Source organism: Chiloscyllium plagiosum, unplaced genomic scaffold (genome assembly GCF_037043375.1).
Source record: "Chiloscyllium plagiosum isolate Xiang-an unplaced genomic scaffold, Cpla_swu_hap1 HiC_scaffold_8, whole genome shotgun sequence".
NCBI lineage: Eukaryota > Metazoa > Chordata > Chondrichthyes > Orectolobiformes > Hemiscylliidae > Chiloscyllium > Chiloscyllium plagiosum.
Window position 1 is genome coordinate 72,031,340 of NW_028270146.1, and position 19,675 is coordinate 72,051,014.

Consider the following 19,675-nt stretch of genomic DNA (forward strand, 5'->3'; position numbering starts at 1 on the left):
ACGAGGGTGGAAGCCTCGGGGGTGGAGAAATAAATGGGAGGGGTTGGGGGCATACCACCAGCACTCACTGGAGACTCTCACTGATGATGTCACCTAGTCATGGTAACGAAATGCCCGAAAAGCTCAGCAACCTAACTGACATACATATCATCAATCTGAGCTACAAATCTTCTCAAAAATCACTCATGATCCATTTTGTTGGGTAGTTGCCAGCATTACAGTCATACTTTCGTTTGCAGCAACTGAGGCAGTGACAGCTGTGTCAAATGGAGGCTTCTGAACTGAAGTTAACAATCAAGGTGCAAATGATAGTCTCATGAGGTAGTCTACCAAAGAGATGTTGCTGTACTCGAACAGCTCAGTTAAAAGCACATTCAGCTCATTAGCAAAGTCTTCAAGACTTGTCAGGATCATGGCTTTTTCAATATCTAATACCTTCAACAGTTTCTTGATATTACTTGAATTGAATCAAAATAGAAGAAGACAGACATCTGTGACACAGGGACCCTTTGGAAGCAGAGATGCATCATCTACTCAGAAATTTTCCAAGAAGATAGTTGTGCATATTTCAGCCTTATCTCTGGCATTTATGTGCTGCTCTCCATCATGAAGGATATGATGAATTGAGGAGGTAACACCTCTCTCAATTGCTTAATTGTTCATTGGCATCCTGCTAAATTTGGTCATAAATGGCAGAGTTCTAATTTGATGATGAAACTGCTCAGCTAAGTTTAGCATGTAATCTCAGGATAAGGCATTGAAGCACTTCATTTTTCAGCACTCATATGCTGCGTGCTGTTCTTGGTATTCTCCTCGACAATCCTCATTGAGTTCATGTTGGTCATCTGGCTTGATGGTAAGTATTACGGTGGATTGTGAAGTCACAGGCTATGGCGAGACAAAATTCTGTTGTTGATGTTGTCAAGTTTTGAAATAATGAGTCTGTTCTGAATTTATTCTCTTTAACACAATAGAGTGTGACCTCTCCATAACAACAGAACATTAACCCAGAAAGATCAAGTGGAAATCATTCCCATTGTTACTGAAGTGAAGGTAAGCATCTGGAATTGGCAGATTGGACACTTAAGGTCAACTGGACATTTCCTTCCATCGAGTATTCCTTCCACCACGACTGCTATGTTCTTTCAGTCTGTGGTCATATTACTGAGCCATATGTGGGTGAATAATATTGCAGTTACCAACCCAGAGTTCATTCTAGCCCCTTGTTACCCTCAGTGTTTCTTCCAAGCAGTAATTAAACTTGGAGAAATGCTGTCCCTAGTAATCAGTGGTTCCTTATTCAGGTTTGATCGAAGCTATGAAACGACATGAGGTCTGGAATCAAAGTCAAAATGTACACTTCAGTTTTTCTAGAATGTACATCATTACCCAACTTGTAGAGACGGCATAGCTGAGGCAGTGAGTGAGTAGCATGGGTCATTGGTTTTAGGAGCAATTCTTACAGTAAAACTTAGCCAGCTTTGTCTACGGGGCAGCTCTCCCAACCTTAGCAAATGTTATTAATGAGGACTTTGCAATGTCACCTGGGCTGGATGCATTTTTGCTATATCTGATTTTAATCTTATTTAACTTCCTTGGAGCATTTTGATCAAACCAATATGGTTTGCTCAGCCATTTCAAGGCATGGTTAAGTTTGCAGATGACACCAAACTTGATGGCACATAGATAGTGAAGAAGGTTTTCTAAGATTACAAAGGGATCTTGATCAAATGGCTCAATGGGCTGAAAAATACCAAATGGAGTTCACTCTGGATAACTGTGAGGTATTGCCTTTTTGGTGCAACAAACAGGGTGGAGCTTATACAATTAGTAACAGGGTCTTAGGTAGTGTTGTAGAACAGAGGGACCTGGGGGTGCAGGTATGTAATTCTTTAAAGTTTGTGTCACATTTGGACAGAAATGGATTAAAAGGCATTTGGCGTGCTTGCCTTCATTGCGCAGTCCTTTGAGTAGAGCAGTTGGGGCATTATGATGTTGTACAGGACATTAGTGAGACCTCTTAAGGAACACTGTCAGTTTTGGTCGCCCAGTTATAGGAGGGATATTATCAAGCAAGAAGTTGGTTCAGAAAAGATTTATCAGGATATTGCTGGGTATGGAAGGTTTGAGTTATAAAGAAAGACTGGATGGGCTGGGACTTTTTTCACTGGAACAGAGGAGGTTGAGTGGTGACCTGATACAAGCTTATAAAATAATGAGAGGTAGAGATGGTAGTTGTCTTTTCCCTAAGATGGGGAATTTCAAGACTAGGAGGCACATTTTTAAGGGGAAGAGGGAAGAAATTTAAAACATAAGACAGAGGGTGATTCGAGTGTGGAATTAACTTCCTGAGGAAATGGTGGATGCGGGTACAATTACAATGTTTAAAAGACATTTGGATGGATACAAAAGGAAAGGTTTGGACGGATATGGGCCAAGAGAAGGCAGTTAGGACTAGTTTAGTTTGGGATTACGTTTGGTATGGACCAAAGGGTCGGTTTCCGTGTCATATGACTCTATGATTCTATTTCAGAGGTTAATTAACAATCATGTACATTATTACAGGTCTGTTAAAAGATTAAATTATACTCTCTCTGTAGACATTAATGTAATGCTAAAGGATTAAACTGCACTATGTTTGGGTGGGGACGACATTCATGCAGGAATGCAATTGACTCCCACTCCATTTAGACAGTCATTTGCTACTACTCCCCCTACTATTATCAAATTAAACTATCTTTTCCATTCAGAAATGCTTTCTAGCCATCCTCTGAAGCCAGATATATACACCTACATTGTCTTGGTGAATTACTAAGGCAGGAAATGGTCTGCATAATGATACCCCAGAATTAGGGCATTTACATTTGCATTATCTCAGAGGATGATCTCATCCTACCATTGTACCTGGGGTAACATGTGACTGTGAGGAAGTGGCTGAAGGCTGTTTTGAGTGGCATGTGACTATGGGGGAGCGGCCAGAGTATCTGTGAGCATGACCAACTGACCTGTACAAAGGGTATGTGTCTTCTTTGTTCAGGGCCTCACTTTGACTTTACTTTGCATGCCTGTGAAGCAGGTCAAAGGGGGTCACCTCGCTTGTACAAACTTTATTAAACTTTAAGCTAGTATGTGTGAATTGCATCCAGTTTGTGAAACCTTGGGAAAAGAACCTAACAGTATCATATATCGGCCAAACTGGGTAAAGACAGGAGGATTCCTTGTCGAAAGGACATGAATAGACAAGACGATTTCTAGTTCAACTTTCAAAATTTATCACAGAATCTTATGAAGCTAACTCATGTGTGTTGGTAGGACAGGTCTTGCATTCTGGACCTTCAATAAAAGTGAAATTAAAAGTGAGACAAGCAGTTTAAGTTATTTAGTTTATTGTATCAATTTAAATTGGAGCTGAGCCCAAGGAAACTCTCAGTTTTAAACCAGTCATTTTTTTTTTTAAAATCACATACATAGGCCTGCTTATGTCACATCAAGAACTGCTCAATGACACAGTACCACAAACACTATTTGAGTTTCTCCCTTCTAGCTTGAAGCATCACAACAGATTCAAGCAAGCTACTAGAAGAAAACAAAATAAGTGATTCTTTGGAAAGGTCTGAATGAATTCAAGTTTCTGCATATGTATGTTCATTATTTTTCCATTCCCTGCACCCCCAGTACAGTGTAAAAATTCCTTAAGGGAAAGACAACCCGGTGCCATTTCAACAAGAGTAGGCTGACTTCTTAGAGGTAATAAAACAACAAAACTAAAGCCATTTTTAAATTAAAAATAATAACCCAGTAAGCATCTTATTACATCATACCAAAGCAGAAAACCAAGCCTCTCTAGGAGAAAGTGAGGACTGCAGATGCTGGAAATCAGAGCTGAAAAATGTGTTGCTGGAAAAGCGCAGCAGGTCAGGCAGCACCCAAGGAGCAGGACAATGGACGTTTCGGGCATAAGCCCTTCTTCAGGAATGAGGAAGGTGTGCCAAGCAGGCTAAGATAAAAGGTAGGGAGGAGGGACTTGGGGGAGGGGCATTGGGAATGCGATAGATGGAAGGAGGTTAAGGTGATGGTGATAGGCCAGAGAGGAGGTGGGGGCGGAGAGGTTGGGAAGAAGATTGCAGGTCAAGAAGGCGGTGCTGAGTCCGAGGGTTGGGACTGAGATAAGGTGGGGGGAGAGGAAATGAGTAAACTGAAGAAATCTGAGTTCATCCCTTGTGGTTGGAGGGTTCCTAGGCGGAAGATGAGGCGCTCTTCATCCAGGCGTCGTGTTGCCGTGGCCTGGCGATGGAGGAGGCCAAGGACCTGCATGTCCTTAGCCGAGTGGGAGGGGGAGTTAAAGTGTTCAGCCATGGGGCGGTTGGGTTGGTTGGTGCGGGTGTCCCCAGAGGTGTTCTCTGAAACTTTCCGCAAGTAGGCGGCCTGTCTCCCCAATGTAGAGAAGGCCACATTGGGTGCAGCGGATGCAGTAAATGGTGTGTGTGGAGGTGCAGGTGAATTTGTGACGGATATGGAAGGATCCCTTGGGAACGTTTCAGAGAACACTTCAGGGGACACCCGCACCAACCAACCCAACCGCCCCATGGCTGACTCCTTTAACTTCCCCTCCCACTCCGCCAAGGACATGCAGGTCCTTGGCCTCCTCCATCGCCAGACCATGGCAACACGGCGCCTGGTGGAAGAGCGCCTCATCTTCTGCCTAGGAACCCTCCAACCACAAGGGATGAATGCAGATTTCTCCAGCTTCCTCATTTCCCCTCCCCCCACCTTATCTCAGTCCCAACCTTCGGACTCAGCACCGCCTTCTAGACCTGCAATCTTCTTCCCGACCTCTCCGCCCCCACCCCCTCTCTGGCCTATCACCCTCGCATTAACCTCCTTCCATCTATCGCATTCCCAACGCTCCTCCCCCAAGTCCCTCCTCCCTACCTTTCATCTTAGCCTGCTTGGCACACCTTCCTCATTCCTGAAGAAGGGCTTATGCCCGAAACGTCGTTTCTCCTGCTCCTTTGATGCTGCCTGACCTGCTGCACGTTTCCAGCAACACATTTTTCAAGCCTCTCTCGAAAGATACTTGCTAAACTTGGTGTATTATTTATCAACAGGGTCATTCTGACTCTCAAGTACTGCTGGGAACACCACATGGTAGTTTCAATCTTATTTTTGCTAAATAAAACTTTTACAAAGATGAACAAAATTCATCAAGATACATCACGATTTATCTGAAATACACATCATTTTCCCAAATTGCTTGACAATTCTTTCTCCAACACATTAAATCCTCATTATTTGCAGAGAATGGGGACACAGGCATCCCACAAATGAAAAAACCACAGATACTACTGCAATATAAAATCTCCTAATTACCACAAAGGTTGGTGCAATCAGACTGGATGAATCAACTGGACAAAAAAATGGAGTCTGGAGCCGACCTCATGAGAACATGGATCCACAGGTAGTGAAAACCAGGATACCTAGAAGTGAGTGTACTCCATTAACCCAAGTGCAATTTCAAATTATAGTATCTTAGATTAAGAAACTTACTGTTTGTCAGTTCTGGGTTTCCTCTTAAATTCATCATACGTGGGATAGATGGACCATACACATCTGCATCAAGCAGACCCACAACCTTAACAAAAAGGAAAATAGTGACTTGCTATACAATTCAGCTCAATACAGTTAGCTTAATTCAGCTTGCATTTTAACACAAATGAAGACAGCTTGCAACAAAACTAATATCTAATTCCATAAAAAGAACTTAGTCAAAATGTTACCCTCAACTCAGAATTACAAATGAAACAGAAGGTACAATAAATACCTTTGGTTTGGATAATGCCATACACATAATCTTGCCTTGTTTCACGTATTTACTGTTGCCTATTTCATGATCTTTATTAACATTAAATAAACTTATATCAGAAGCTATACTTACACCAAATATGCTACTTACACTTCAAACCCTTGAAATTTGAGAGAAATTGAATATTGAATCCAATTCTGTATCATTAGCTCTGACTAGGAGCTACACTTTAAAAGCCTTTAGGTTAAACTAGCCTGCACCATCAATTCCAGCCAACTGTCAAAACAAGGCAAGTATGAGTAGTGGCAAGCAGCTTTTAAGAAAAGCAAATCACAACTTTTTGTATCACATTAATTGTATGATGGCAAGCATTTATACACAAGCACTGTACCACTTTATTCATTAGACAAAAAGAAACCTCAATTCAAGTAAACTGATTACATAATTACTTCACACTTTAAGCAAAATTATGCTTAATAAATATTAATTCATGCTGCTGCAAAAGGCTAATTGTAACATTGTTTTCAAAACCAGGACGTTATACAGAGGGCAACAAAAATTTCTTTTGCTGGTCAAGAAAAAACAAACCTGACATATTGCCAAGTACAACCAATATTGGTTTTCAAACCAGCTGGACGGTTGGAATACAGTATTACAAAGTATTGACATATATCATTGCTGCGCTATCAGACAATAGAATTAATTGCCAGAAGTTTGATCATATGTTAAAAAATGACTACATCAATCAGTTCAAACAAACTCAGTAAATATTTCAAGTGATAGGTTAGTTCTCATTTATTCAGCTGGGAAAGTTATCTAGCTAGAAAATAGAACTTTGGCCTTTATAGTTCGCAGTTTAACTTGTCCAAAAAATTTGATGGATTTTATACCATGGTTTCTAGTTAGCAGATAGTAAAAGCAGCTCTGCTGATATTCAACACCTGTGTGATTAGGCCAAGCAATAATGTGCCTCCTTTGACAGACTGAAAAATTCTTAGTGAGGCAGATTCTTCACCAGGACATGAAAACAAAATTGAATTAAATACTTGTAAAAGTCTCCAATAATTAAAATTTGAAAGAATAAGGCTCCAAACATACAAAACTAAATTCAAGGTCAGGTGTAGTTTTTACTCATTAAAATTTAATCACACCACTGAAGTTAAATGGATGAGCCTTAATATTTGTTCAGTGGGCTAGAGCTGATAGCCTCAAACTAGTCCTGCCAGATTAAGGTTGTTCTGTCTTAAGCTACCAACAACTCAAAGCATTTCCAGTTCTGGTCAGCAACACCAGATTTCTTTTGGATCCATACAGGCTCAATAGATTATTTTTAAAACGGCGGGTGACAGAATTTCTAATGTTCCATCTATTAATATCAAAACTTAAGAGAATACAAGTTCTTTTCCAGTAAACCAATACAAAGTTTCTACAATTGAGCTGCAACAAACTCCTCAGTTGCATCATTATCAAATACATATTGCACTAAAAACATGAATCTCAAATGGCATAGCATAGCAATCCATTTAACACAGATATCAACAATAAAGAGCACACATGTAAGGCTCAGAGGAGATAAGTGGCAGTCATAACTGATTCCGGATTGTAATAGTCATGATTTGCAGTCTCGAGAGAAAAGCTGGATGTTTAGAATTCTTAAATTAAGTGAGGAACAAAAAGTGTGTGATGTGACACATTTGGAAAATGGAAACCTCAAATCTACAGACAATATTTGTGGCCATGATGTCTGAGTGTTTCAACCGAAATATTGTAATAACCCCACAGGTAACCACAAAGCAAAATAATCAAATTTACCAAATGGTTCTCAGATGGTGGAATTCACAACAAGTTTTCACTTTTTCTAAATTATACTTCAACATAATTCAGAATAAACATAAAAACAAGTTATCAGGGAGATACTTCAAATAGTTATTTCATATAGACAATATGCATGTGCATCATTCTACATTGTCATGTGGCACTAAATATGGTTATAAAATCCTCTAGCTAAGACTCTGGTACATAGCATTGCTTACTTCTCCACTGAACCGATACAGCTGTCAACTGGCATTCACCAGCAAACAGCTGTCACCAAAAGACATGACCAAGTAACGATGGTATCCATACACATAGACAAGGAGGGTACCAGTTCGACTGGGACAATACATCCATCCTGGGACAGGCTAAACAAAGACACGCACGGCAAGTCCTAGAGGCCTGGCATTCAAACTGGAACTCCACTAACAAACACACAGACTTGGACCCCATTTAACAACATCTCAGAAACAGAACCAGAAATGATATCACCCACAACAACAAACCAAGACAGATAAATAGCAAGTGGGACAGAACACCAACGCTTCACTGGAAGCCTACTGATTATGTCACCTAGCATGGTGACGAAACTTCTGAGAAATCTACCAGCTGAGTGAGCAAACTTACAGTTTGACTTTTCACAAGTGATTGAAAACTCTTAAAAATCCTAAAATCCTTGCCAAGTTTTTAAATAAACAATTACAGATTCCACAACTATTTTTAACATATTGCAAATTTTCCTCACCGTACTATTCATACATCACTACAACACGGGAGTTTTGAAAAAATTTGTTCATAGGATGTGGGCATCACAGGCTGGGCAGTTCAGAATGAAAGCATTACTGTGGGTCTGGAGTCATGTGTCAGCCAAACAGGTCAGGATGGGAGACATTAGTAAATCAGAGTCAACTGTGGTCACATGGTCATCATTAAAGTAGGGCCCCTTAAAGATCAAAGAGATGGTCTTTATTTTGAATCGGAGCAGATGCCTGAGATATTAAATGGATATGTTCCGTCATTTTTTACTGTGGAGAAAGAAATAGATGCCAGAGAGCTCAGGAAAATAAATACTGATGTTTTAAAAAAATAGTTCACATTACAGAAGTAGTGCTGGGTGTTTGAGAAGATATAAAAGGTGGATAAATCTCCAAGACCCAATCTCGTACATCCCATGACATTGTGGGAGGTTCGGGAAGAACTTGCAGTATCCCTTGCATAAAGATTTATATAATCTATAATTAAGGGTGAGGTGCTGGATGACTGGAAAGACGTTAATGTTGTGCCTTTGTTTAAGAAACGATGTAAGGAGCAGCCTGGGAGCTACGGACCTGAGAGTCTGACTTTAGTGGTGGGTAAACTGTTGGAGATGATTCTAAAAGATAGGATTTATATGAATTTAGAGGCAAAACTTGATTAGGGAAAGTCAACATGGTTTTGTGCGGGAGAAATCATGTCTCCCAAACTTGATTGGAGTTTGAGGAAATAACCAAGAAGATTGATGAGGAAAGAGCGGCAGACGCTGTTTACTTGGTCTTCAGTCAAGCCTTTGACAAGGTTCTGCATTGTAGACTAATTAGTAAAGTGAGTTCACATGGTGAGCTTGCAAACTGGATGCAAACTTGGCTTAATTGCACGAGACGGAGAGCAATTGTTGAGGGTTGTTTTTCAGACTGGAGGTGGTGTTCCACAGGGATTGGTGCTGGGTCCACTTTTGTTTGTCATTTATATAAATGATTTAGATGAAAATATAGAAGGTATGGTTAGTAAGTTTGCAGATGACACCAAAATTGGTGATGTTGGAGGGAGTAAAGAAGGTTATCTAAGATCACAAAGAGATCTTGATCAATTGGGTCAATGGGTGAAAGAGTGGTTGATAAAGTTTAATTTGGATAAATGTCAGATACTGTATTTTCATAAAGAAAAGGGAAGAACTTATACAATTAGAAGTACGGCCTTGGGTAGTGTTGTAGAACCAAAATACCTACAGGTTCAGGTACATGTAGACAGGGTGATTAAGGCAGCGTTTAGCATGCTAGCTTTAATTGCTCAGATTTTTCAGTATAGAAGTTGGGACATAATGTTGTGGTTGTACCGGGCATTGGTGAGGCCTCTTCTGGAATACTGTGTGCAGTTCTGGTTGCTCTGTTATTGGAAGGACGTTATTAACCTGGAGAGGGTTCAGAAAAGATTTACAAGGATGTTGCAGAGAATGGCGGATTTGAGCTATAGGGAGAGACTGGAAACACTGGGACTTATTTCACTGCAGCATAGCAGGTTGAGGGGGTGATCTTATTTAGGTTTATAAAATGATGAGGGGTACAGAGAAGGTGAAGGGGAGAACGATTTAAAAGAGACAGGAGGTGCAACATTTTTAAAAAAAAACAGAGTGGTTCGTATGTGGAATGAAGTTCCAGAGGAAGTGGTAAATGAAGGTATAGTTACAATGTTTAAAATACAGTTGGTTAAGTTTATGAATAGGAATTATTCAGAGGGATATGACCAAGTGCAGGTGGTGGGACTGATTTAGTTTGGGAATAGTCTGTTTCCATGCTGTGTGACTCTACTAGGCAAGTATTTTATTCCAGACTGATGGGCGGCACGGTGGCACAGTGGTTAGCATTGCTGCCTCACAGCGCCAGAGACCCGGGTTCAATTCCCGCCTCAGGCGACTGACTGTGTGGAGTTTGCACGTTCTCCCCGTGTCTGAACAAGTTAATTACAAAATATGATTTCCAATAATAAAATCAGTAGAAATCTTAGTATAAAAGTTTTTACCTTTTAATTATATTAGGTTTCACACAAAAGCACATCCACCTACCATATCGTAAGCAGCAATTCCCAAAGCCAAATTCACTGAAATTAAAGTAAATTTAGATTAGTGCAAAACACCAATAAGACACATTATATCTTAAAATTATCACCTGTGTACAAGTTTGAGAACTTCCAAAGGCAAAGGACACAATCATCACTCTTCTTCACTCCCAAAACAAACAAAGAGAATTCACAAAGACAGTCAATCTCGGTGCCTCCGATTGACACTTCTACTTCTGATTACCAAGGATTAAGGCCTTTTTGGAGAAATACAAAACTGTAGAAAGAGGAGTGCCAGACTGCATTTCAATTTATTGCCAATAAATTACAACAGATTATTTCACATATTGCTAAAAAGAAAAATGAAAAGCTGAAGCTTTTTATCTTGCACTCATCAGGACAAATGCAAGATTGCAGAAGCTGATTGGTTGGCAAGTCAACTCTGACTGGCTCAGGCAATGCCATGGAGGACTTAGTGCGATTGGTTGAAATTCCTGGATCAGACAGACAATTACTTCAGCTCATAATCTGGCACACTTACTCTTACCAGCATGACATGTTTGAATACAGGTAGCGTGCATTTAAAGTCACCTAGCACTGTCAGTACAGGAACAGGCCCTTGGGCCCTCCAAGCCTGCACCGATCCAGATCCTCTATCTAAACCTATCGGCTATTTTCCAAGTATCTGTACCCCTCTGCTCCCTCCTCATTCATGTATCTGTCCAGATACACCTTAAATGACATTATTGTGCTCACCTCTACCACTTATGCTGGCAACACGTTCCAGACACCCACCACCCACACACATTTCCCTTAAACGTTTCTGTTCTCACCTTGAGCTCGTGACCCCTAGTAATTGAGTCCTCGACTCTGGAAAAAGTCTATACACCCTGTCTATACCTCTCATGATTTTGTAGATCTCAAATCAGGTCCCCCCTGAATCTCCATCTTTTTAATAAAAATAAACCTAAATCTACTCAAACTCTTTTCAAAGCTAGCATCCTCCATACCAGGCAACATCCTGGTGAAGCTCCTCTGCACCATCTCCAAAGCATCCACATCCCTCAGGTGTTGTCGTGACCAGAACTGTATGCAGTATTCCAAATGTGGCCGAATCAAAGTCCTATACAACTGTAACATGACCTGCCAACTCTTGTACTCAATACCCGATGAAGGAACCACTATCGAGCACTTGACCACTATCGAGCTGCATTGCCACCTTCAGGGTACAATGGACTTGAACACCCAAATCTCTCTGAACACCAAATTTTCCTCAGGGCTTTTCCATTTATCATATATAAATTTCACATCATTCAACAATTTATTAGGACTGGAAATCTTGTTAATTGCTGAAACATTAATCACAATGATGTTTCCAGCAAAACAATCTGAATTACCTGAATTGGTCCTATTTTGGCACAACCGTTCCTTCTCTCTGATGCAGAGCCTCCCCCCAATCTGCACTGCTGTCCAAAGTCTTTAAGAGGAGCTCCCCACCCATCAAATCCCTAACAGCTTACTTGACCTGGCCTCACTCACTACCAAGGCACAGCTGCCATCTCCCTCCCCATCTGCTGGACAAACCTGGACATGAAGTAGCTTTCTCAGCAGCCAATAGCAACTCGACACTTGTAAATGTCCCGAGGAGCACTGGTGATTTCGGAGTCTGGCAGCTCCTATCCTGGCCCATGGACTTCCAGTAACTTGGCATCTTGTCAGCCCCTTCCAGACTGCAGGGTGCTAACAGCTTAAACCTAATCACCCCTCTCCCGAGAATGTGATTGAAATGGTGGGTCTCCCTTGGCAAACTGCAACCCACAACTGGCAGGACAAAGAAGGAGACACCAAACCCCATCTGGACCCAAATTCAACCACAAGTAGCAACCCCATCAAGGAATGTACTGATAGCAGCCAGTGAGAAAAGGTGCGATGTCCCCATAAAAAGGCATCACCAGGCAACAGCCAAAAAGTCGCAGAAAAAAAAGTGAGGACACCAGTCGGTAGTCCACAACCTGATGAACGAATATCACCAGACCAGCTTTAATTCCATAGTTCACTACAGGTGATACTTGGGAATAAAGTGTTGAATTTTAAAAATACCTATAAACAAAAGTGTACTTTATTTTAGCAATTTACCATTTTAAGAATTTAGTCAAAGTGCAGTATTTCAACTTAAAGGGTACAAGCGAAGTATTTTAATACTTTTCTCTACTCAGGATGCCACGATGGAACCCAACTCCAGTTTTAACATCAATTCCTGTGAGCTTTACTTAAAGTTGCGAGTTTCAGGAATGCAATCCCAACTAAGTGTGGACACCCTGTACACAGGGACCCATTCTCTGCAAAGGAATATGATCAAACCCTGCATTTTTAAAAACATTTCTCAGGAAGTAGGGATGCTATGGAAGCCAGTTGCTTGTTGCAATTCTTGGCCACCCATTCAACACTCCTTTCTCTTGTAGTACAGATAATTGCAACATTTTGAAATTTGTATTGTTGCATTTGTCTGAGTGTAGGACAACAAGTTTTGTCCATGTCTTTTTGAACATACTTTCAAAATTATTGTTCTTATATATAAGATGTTCAAAATCGGATACACCGGTTTCTAATTGGAACACTACACATTCACTCGAATTTGTACCTGCAGTCGTTGATTTTCCAACACCGCCTTTCCCTGAGGCTACAACGATAACCTGTTTCACTCCTGGAATCATTTTTTGCTTTGGAATTCCCCGTGCCATTAAGCGTTTTTGTCTCTCCTCTATTTTTTCAGCACCGAAACTTGAAGACTGAAATAATTAAATGATATGATAGCCCATCTCATAATTTGAAAAAGTCAGTTTTAAAAATACTTTTGTGGGACGCAAGCATGACTGAAAAGACCAGAATTTATCCCTCATTCCAGATTGCTCTTAAAAAGTAGGTGCATGTCACTTTTTTCAACCACTGGAATTCCTTTCATACTGGTATAACCACAATATTGTTAGGGAGGAAGATCCAGGAAGGCCAACAAGGTAAGACTTTAAACCTTGGCCCCTCTAGATATTCCTGTGTGTCGGAAATTGTCCCCTCATTCAATCGCTTTCTATTCTACAGACTCCTCGAGTGGTAATTAGATAAGTTGAGAGACACAGTTTCGTAAATGCGCTGACAAACAGGGATTCAAGTCCCCTGGGTTTTAATTGGGGTTAGAGTCCCCGGACATATAGAGTAAGAAAACGAGTTAGAATCCCCTAGGTAAAAAGGGATTAAAATCCCCCAGGTAAATGAGGGTTAAGGTCCTCTAGTGGTGATGTTTGAGGCCCCAGAACAAAAAATGAGAGAGAAAACAAAAGATAGAGGATATTTACTCTATCACCCTGCCTTAGACTGGTTGTTAAGAGGGGAAATCTCCCACATGAAGGTCAGGACCCTGAAGTGGGCATGGAGACTACATACGTGAAGCTTGAGGCTCCAGAGCATTAACAAAAGTTTGAAACCAGGAACTTCAAAGAAAAACATTGAAACAAAATTTGGTACTTCTGAAAGTTGTTGCCTTTGTACCCCATAGTTCAATTCAATGTGCTTTGTGGCCTGTGTAATAGGGCAGATTTCATTTTTACATTATTATACAACATTAGGACCTTTTTAAAATGATCAAACACGTAACCTTAATACAAACTAATTGAGGACCTCGAGCTCTTGATTTGTTTGAAATTCTACAATGCCGGTTTCAAAAAACAATTGTGTCAGTCGTCCTGCTTTAGCCAGATGAGAGTATTGTATTAAAATCTTTGCTGCTTTCTTTTTAAAAATGCAGAGTGTTCACAAGAAGAAGTGTACATTTTAAGTTTGGCATTTTGTTAAGATTTTAGAGAATATTAAAACTTGAGACGGAGCTGTTTAAGTTCTTTCAATTATTGTTAAGACTTCAGTGGTCCCCTTCACACTGCAAATTCAAAGAATGTTGATCTCTACCAAAGTTGCCACTGTAATTCCCACTGTTTTATTTGGGAAGTTTCATTTACAGAACATATTTTAATATATTCGGCATTTGTTTCCCATGAATATTTGAGATTTAAATCTGAACTGAAACTGCCTCTTCAATGGCTAAAGCAAAGGAAACATTTTGTTGTTTTCTTGCTGTTCTGGAGTCTTGAAATACTTTCCCTGACAGCTTTCACACCAGTCAAGCATTAATTTGTTAAAGGAAAATAATTTTTGAATAACCTGAATGAGGTACCAGAGAGTTTGATTTTAGTACCACTGATTGGATTAGGCCATACAACTTAGAAGCTTATGGATTGTATAACACTTGATAATGTCAAAAATAGTGAACAGATTAACAGACTTCAAGACGACGGAGAATGTTGAAATAGGCAAAGGCTCAACTAGCATGATTTCAACCAGATAAGAACTTGCAGTAAACAATGAGGTGCTGGAGGCAAGGATAGGGGTGATTGTAATAGTTACCTAATCAATATACATGTTATGATTCGGAGATGCCGGTGTTGGACTGGGGTGTACAAAGTTAAAAATCACACAACACCAGGTTATAGTCCAACAGGTTTAATTGGAAGCACACTAGCTTTCGGAGCGACGCTCCTTCATCAGGTAACCCTACAATCACATGATGAAGGAGCGTTGCTCCGAAAGCTAGTGTGCTTCCAATTAAAACTGTTGGACTATAACCTGATGTTGTGTGATTTTTAACTTAATATACATGTTGCCCTACTTGGATGCTGCTCCCTGTAAGTGACAACATAATTCCTTCTGATTCCGCTGTTCAAGAGAAGACCAAGAACTCATGTGTTTGTGTACATGTGTGATCGCTTTCTCTCCAGGCTCAGAATAAAGTTGGAGAAGGTAGACCCCATAACTGTGTCTCTGAGTGTTTGCTTCAACTGCTATGGAAACGGGACGACAAACTTACAATATGCTGGACACCTTGTAGATGGCATACACTGCTGTGCATTCACTGGTGAAGACAACAAATGTTTAAGATGGTAAATAGTGTTATCAAATAGCTGCTTTGCCCTGCGTGGTGTTGTGATTTTTAAGTGATGAGTGTTCTCATCCGGGCATGTACGAAGCATTCAATTACTTTCCTGTCTTGTAGTTGTGGTCCAAGCCCTTAAAACCAAACCACTTTCGCCCGTCCTCTTCCGTCCCTTGCCTCCACATCACCCGGTCTCTCCCCTCTCTTCGCCCCCTCACCTCCTCCCTCCCCAGCCAGTGATGCCCACATCCCCATGAATAAACACAATGGTATGTTTTAAAGCGGATGCAGACAAGATCGTGGTGACCAGCGCTGAATTTTTGGACGCGAGGTGCGATTTCTTACATTGATGCCATATCGCATCAAGATTCGCGGTCAGCCAGCTGAGGGAATGGAGGGATACTCACCCGGGCCCTCAGTGCGGCCGTTATCCAGGCCGGAGTGTGAGTAATGTGGCACGCTACCACCGGCGGCCACCGCCGCCACGATCGGTGCAGCAGCGCCATCCGGTGCTCCTACTTCCTTAGCAACCAAACCCACAAAGTCCACGCATTTTCTCTCGTCACTTCTTTAAACTTCCCGCACAGTGGGCCCGGCTGGTGGGATCAGCTCCCTCCTTCCAACGGCATCCCCTGTCCGTGACGTCACCGCGACCGGAAACCGTCATCACGTCGGCATCTACCCATGGTTCTCAGAGGGGGCAAATTTGAAGGGGCCTTTCATGTGAGCCGTTTGTCTGAGAGTCGGGCGGCTCGCTCCTCAAGCGTTTCACTGCAGCCGGCTGTAGCGTTTGGCGCCCTGGAGGTGCGTGGTCAAAGGAGTTGGGTGATTTATATTTTGTTTCGAGGGTGTCCGGGAGCTCCCTTTTAATGATGTCAGAGGTGAGGTCTGAACGCGGTGCCCTGTGGTCTGATGCCGAGACCCTGGCGCTGATCGCCGTCTGGAGTGAGGAGAATGTGCAGACGGCGCTGGACGAGCAGCTCAGGAACAGTCACGTTTTCAAGTTCATCTCCTCGCAGCTGCTGGACCAGGGTTATATCCGCACTCCAGAGCAGTGCCGCATCCGCATCAAGGGGCTGAAGAGGAAATACACGCTGGCCAAGGACAGCATTAAGAGAGGCTGTAGCGCCAGCGGCAGGAAGATCTGTCGCTTCTACGAGCAGCTCGATGTTGTGCTCGGTTCCCGGATCGCCAATGAGCGGCCCATCTTCATGGACGCGATCGCGACAGCGGGAGAGTCGCAGGATATCAAAGAGGAGCAGAACAGTCCTCGTTCCGACATCAGTCAAAGGGTTGAATGCCGGAATGGCCATTGTTCTTCCGAGGAGCCTGAGCACTCGTTAGGAGAGACCAGCAACCGTCCATTTGAACCGCAACCCTCCACCAGTGCTTTCTGTAGTAAGTCTTCTTTTTCCTTTTCAGTTGTACTTAACGTTGGTTCAAAACGTACAAAATTGTCTTTCATAGAACACCCGAGAAATCTTGGAATGCCCGGATCATCTAACTGTCAAATAGCTCAAGTCGTCAAGCCACAGGCTGCAATTCTGCACAATCAGTATGCGACAAGAAAATTCAACCCGACTAAATGTAAGCAATGGTCTATCTATACGCAAGTTGTGCGAAACTGCTTTCGGTTTATTGTAAAATTATGCATTATCTCTGCATCTTCAAACTTTTACTACTCTCGAGTATAACCAATGTAACATACAGTCGCCTCGAAGAGTAAACCTATCCCACAGCGTAAATTCCGTAGCCGTGGTTCGGCGCCCTAATGTCTTTAGGAGTTCGGTGATCTAATCTGCAAATCTATTCATTGGCATTTGTAACGTGTTGACAGTTTGCTGTAAACCAGAGGATGGATTATCGCTTGGGGCATCAAACCTTAATCTTCCACTTCTTTCTCTCTTAACTCCCAAGATTCACTGGGAAAATTAGCTCTGCAGTTTTCAGTATTTTGTAGTATTTATTTCCAAACTGTAATACTTAACTTATGCAGAATCTATAAATTAGAGGAGTGAAAGTTCAATGAAGGTGAGTGTTTTTGGACGTTTATTTAGTCCTGTTGTTATTAACTGTTGAATGATAATGTTTGGAAGAACACTGGAGCTTTCTGAGCAAATTAACAAGTTTATGGGCTTACAATGTACAATCCATCTTTACATCATCTTTGAAGTAGGAGTATTCATGGCTGAAGTTTCTTTGTTCTTATGCTTTCCTGGTGCAAAAAGCTGAAATGATCTGGCAAAAGTCAGCAGAAGCAAGTTTCAGAAGTCTGCATGACTTGACAGTATGTCTTAATTTATCTGGACCTGATGTTCAATCCAGTCTCTGATATTACAGTAGTTTTACCTGCACATGGCACAATGTTTGCTGTTACACTGCACACAGTGTAATTGCTACAAGAGTGAAGACAAGTCATAGATATGTACAGCATGGAAACAGACCCTTTGGTCCAACCCGTCTATGCTGACCCAACATATCCCAACCCAATCTAGTCCCACCTGCCAGCACCCAGCCCATATCCCTCTAAACCCTTCCTATTCATATACACATCCAAAAACCTTTTAAATGTTGCAATTGTACCAGCTTCCACCACTTACTCGGGCAGCTCACTCCATACATGTACCAACTTCTGTGTGAAAAAGTTGCCCCTTAAGTCTCTTTTATATCTTTCCCCTCTCACCCTAAACCTATACCCTCGAGTTCTGGACTCCCCCAGTCAAGAGAAAAGCCGTTGTCTATTTATCCTATCCATGCCCCTCATGATTTGATAAACCTCTATAAGGTCACCCCTCAGTCTTCGACGCTCTAAGGAAAACAGGTCCAGCCTATTCAACCATTCCTGATAGCTCAAATCCTGCAACCCTGGCAACATCCATGTCAATCTTTTCTGAACTCTTTCAAGTTTCACAACGTCCTTCTGATAGGAAGAGACCAGAATTGCACACAATATTCCAAAAGTGGCTGAACCAATGTCCTATATAGCTGCAACATGACCTCACAACTCCTGTACTCAATACTCTGACTGATAAAGGAAAGCATATCAAACGCCTTCTTCACTATCCTATCTACCTGCGACTAATTCCAAGGAGCAATGAGCCTGCACTCCAAGGTCTCTTTGTTCAGCAACATTCCCTAGGACCTTACCATTGTGTTTGAGCCTTGCTAAGATTTGCTTTTCCAAAATGCAGCACCTCGCATTTACCTGAATTAAACTCCATCTGATAAGGATCCTGTTGTAATCTGAGGTAACCTTCTTTGCTGTCCACCACACCTCCAATTTTGGTGTCATCTGCAAACTTAGCAACCATACCTCTTATGCTCGCATCCAAGTCATTTATATAAATGACAAAACTTAGAGGAGCCAGCACCGATCCTTGTAGCACTCCACTGCTCACAGGCCTCTAGTCTGAAAAACAACCCTCCCCCACCACCTTCTGTCTTCTACCTTTGAGCCAGTTCTGTATCCAAATGGCAAGTTCTCCCGGTATTCCATGAGATCTAACCTTGCTAACAAGTCTCCCATGGGGAAACTTGTCGAATACCTTTCTGAAGTCCATATAGATCACATCTACTGCTCTGCCCTCATCAATCCTCTTGGTTACTTCTTCAAAAAACTCAATCAAGTTTGTGAGACATGATTTTCCATGCACAAAGCCATTTTAACTCTCCCCAATCAGTCCTTGCCTTTCCAAATACATGGAATCCTGAGGGACAGGATGTACCTCTGACAACTTGCCCACCACCAACGTCAGGCTCACTGGTCCATAGTTCCCTGGCTTGTCCTTACCACCTTTCTTAAACAGTGGCACCACATTAGCCAACCTCCAGTCTTCCAGTACCTGACCTGTGACTATTCATGACACACAAATATCTCGGCAAGAGGCCCAGCAATCACTTCTCTAGCTTCCCACAGAGTTCTAGGGTACTGGGGATTTATCCACTTTTATGCATTTCAAGATCTCCAGCACTTCCTCCTCTGTAATCTGGCCTTTTTCAAGGTGTCACCATCTATTTCCCTACATTCTATATCTTCCATATTTTTTCCACAGTAAATACTGATGCAAAATACTCGTTTAATGTCTCCCCCATTTTCTACGGCTCCACACAAAGGCCGCCTTGCTGATCTTTGAGGGGTCCTATTCTCTCCCTAGTTACCTTTTTTGTCCTTCATGTATTTGTGAAAACCCTTTAGATTCTGCTTCATTCTTTTTGCCAAAGCTCTCTCATGTCCCCTTTTTGCCCTCCTGATTTCCATCTTAAGTATACTC

The 19,675-nt window shown here is 41.8% G+C and overlaps 2 protein-coding genes across 3 annotated transcripts in view; one reads left to right on the forward strand and one right to left on the reverse strand.

Moving 5' to 3' along the window:
- The window catches only part of nubpl (nucleotide binding protein-like), a 34,067-nt gene extending 18,036 nt beyond the window's left edge, over window positions 1-16,031 (reverse strand). Inside the window, exons 1-4 of one of the 2 annotated variants that reach the window (XM_043697899.2) lie at window positions 15,812-16,030; window positions 13,068-13,215; window positions 10,434-10,468; window positions 5,548-5,632 (exon numbers count right to left, since the gene is read on the reverse strand). In XM_043697899.2, the coding sequence (XP_043553834.2) occupies window positions 5,548-5,632; window positions 10,434-10,468; window positions 13,068-13,215; window positions 15,812-15,910 (367 nt within the window). In that variant the 5' untranslated portion in view covers window positions 15,911-16,030. Of the gene's footprint in view, window positions 1-5,547; window positions 5,633-10,433; window positions 10,469-13,067; window positions 13,216-15,811 lie in introns of both variants that reach the window. The other variant, XM_043697901.2, reaches the window with a different exon arrangement.
- Window positions 16,032-16,114: 83 nt separating this feature from the next.
- LOC122554005 (uncharacterized) lies at window positions 16,115-17,098 on the forward strand. Its single transcript, XM_087990216.1, has one exon. The coding sequence runs from the start codon at window positions 16,274-16,276 to the stop codon at window positions 17,096-17,098; it is 825 nt and encodes a 274-aa protein (XP_087846342.1). The 5' UTR covers window positions 16,115-16,273.
- Window positions 17,099-19,675: the final 2,577 nt, after the last annotated feature.

Bases quoted from the DNA above. Each gene is read 5' to 3' on its own strand.
- LOC122554005 (XM_087990216.1), top strand. From the start codon at position 16,274: ATGATGTCAGAGGTGAGGTCTGAACGCGGTGCCCTGTGGTCTGATGCC.